Source organism: Trypanosoma equiperdum (genome assembly GCF_001457755.1).
Source record: "Trypanosoma equiperdum strain OVI genome assembly, contig: ctg_1182, whole genome shotgun sequence".
NCBI lineage: Eukaryota > Euglenozoa > Kinetoplastea > Trypanosomatida > Trypanosomatidae > Trypanosoma > Trypanosoma equiperdum.
In genome coordinates this window covers 9,826-10,873 of record NW_027123152.1, presented here as the reverse complement: position 1 = coordinate 10,873, position 1,048 = coordinate 9,826, and the positions used below count along the sequence as shown (strand labels likewise).

General features: G+C 50.6%; 2 pseudogenes across 2 annotated transcripts in view; both read right to left on the bottom strand.

Annotated features, from left to right (window-relative positions):
- TEOVI_000890800:pseudogene overlaps positions 1-268 on the bottom strand; it is a 332-nt pseudogene extending 64 nt beyond the window's left edge. Inside the window, 2 exon segments of the mRNA in view lie at positions 1-98; positions 101-268. The exon segment at positions 1-98 is cut by the window's left edge and continues 64 nt beyond it. Of these exon segments, the coding sequence occupies positions 1-98; positions 101-268 (266 nt within the window).
- Positions 269-329: 61 nt separating this feature from the next.
- TEOVI_000890700:pseudogene lies at positions 330-1,046 on the bottom strand (annotated as a pseudogene). The gene has a single exon. A coding segment is annotated over exon 1 (717 nt).
- Between the last annotated feature and the right edge of the window lie 2 nt (positions 1,047-1,048).

The following is a 1,048-nucleotide window of genomic DNA, read 5'->3' as shown; positions in this document are numbered from 1 at the left end:
GGGGGGGGAATGTTTAGACACATCACGCCGCAAACGGTATCGCGTGTACCGATCGTTTGCCCTCTAAGGTAACACTTATTTTTTTTCATTTTGTTTTTTTTTCATGCACTCCAAATGTACACTCCACCGCCAATGTCCCCCTATAAACCACGGAAGAAGAAGGAAGAACGTATCCGAATACACACACACGCGCGTATACATATACATGTGAGTATACGCACCGACACGTAATATCTTCAACTCCCCGTAGCACGACCTCTTCGTCCATGAAAAATACAAAAGCGGGAAGATAGTTTAAAAGAGAAAAATACAACAACAGGCTGGAAAATTCATTTCACAAGAGCAGATGAAACAATAGAGGCGCTGTCGTGCCAGCGCCCGGAAGTCTGACCTTCCCTGGCTTCCCACCCTTCCTTGTCGCTGGAACCACTTGCGCTGAGGACGCAAACCTTTCTTTTTAAATCTGGCAAGGGAAACCTGGCTGAGGCTGGCTGACAACCGGTCCCTGCGGCCCGCTCCAACTCCCACCGCTGCTCCTTCCGATCGCGCAGTCTATCTAAACACTGCATACGGTGTTCTGCATGCCGCATTAGCGTGGGCATGTCAGATGCCAATCGTTTGGCACTGATGATGCTCCACACCTCCTCTCGCCTCCGCCTCTCTCTCGAAGGATGCTGCGCTAAAATTTCCGAATTGCCTGCAAAGCTCTTACCGAACTGCACAAGCATTTGTCCAGCCTTTCTTTGTAAACTAATCCTCCTGTCGACACTATTCCACAGTCGGCTTTGCTTCGTTCTTGTGAGCGGGAACCCGGAACTACACCCCGCGTGCGGCGGGGTTATCAACGGACCCTCACCGCCAGATGGCTCTACAACTTCCTCCTGCCCTTTCCTTTGAGCACTTCTGTACGCAGCCCAACTTCCCTGTGGAATCTCAAAGGCATCGGGAAACACAATCATCTCATATTTCGTCCCCTCCTTAAGGTGCTCGAGGAAGGAATAGGGCTCAATGACGACATCACCAGGTGTGCGTGACAACTCACTTACAA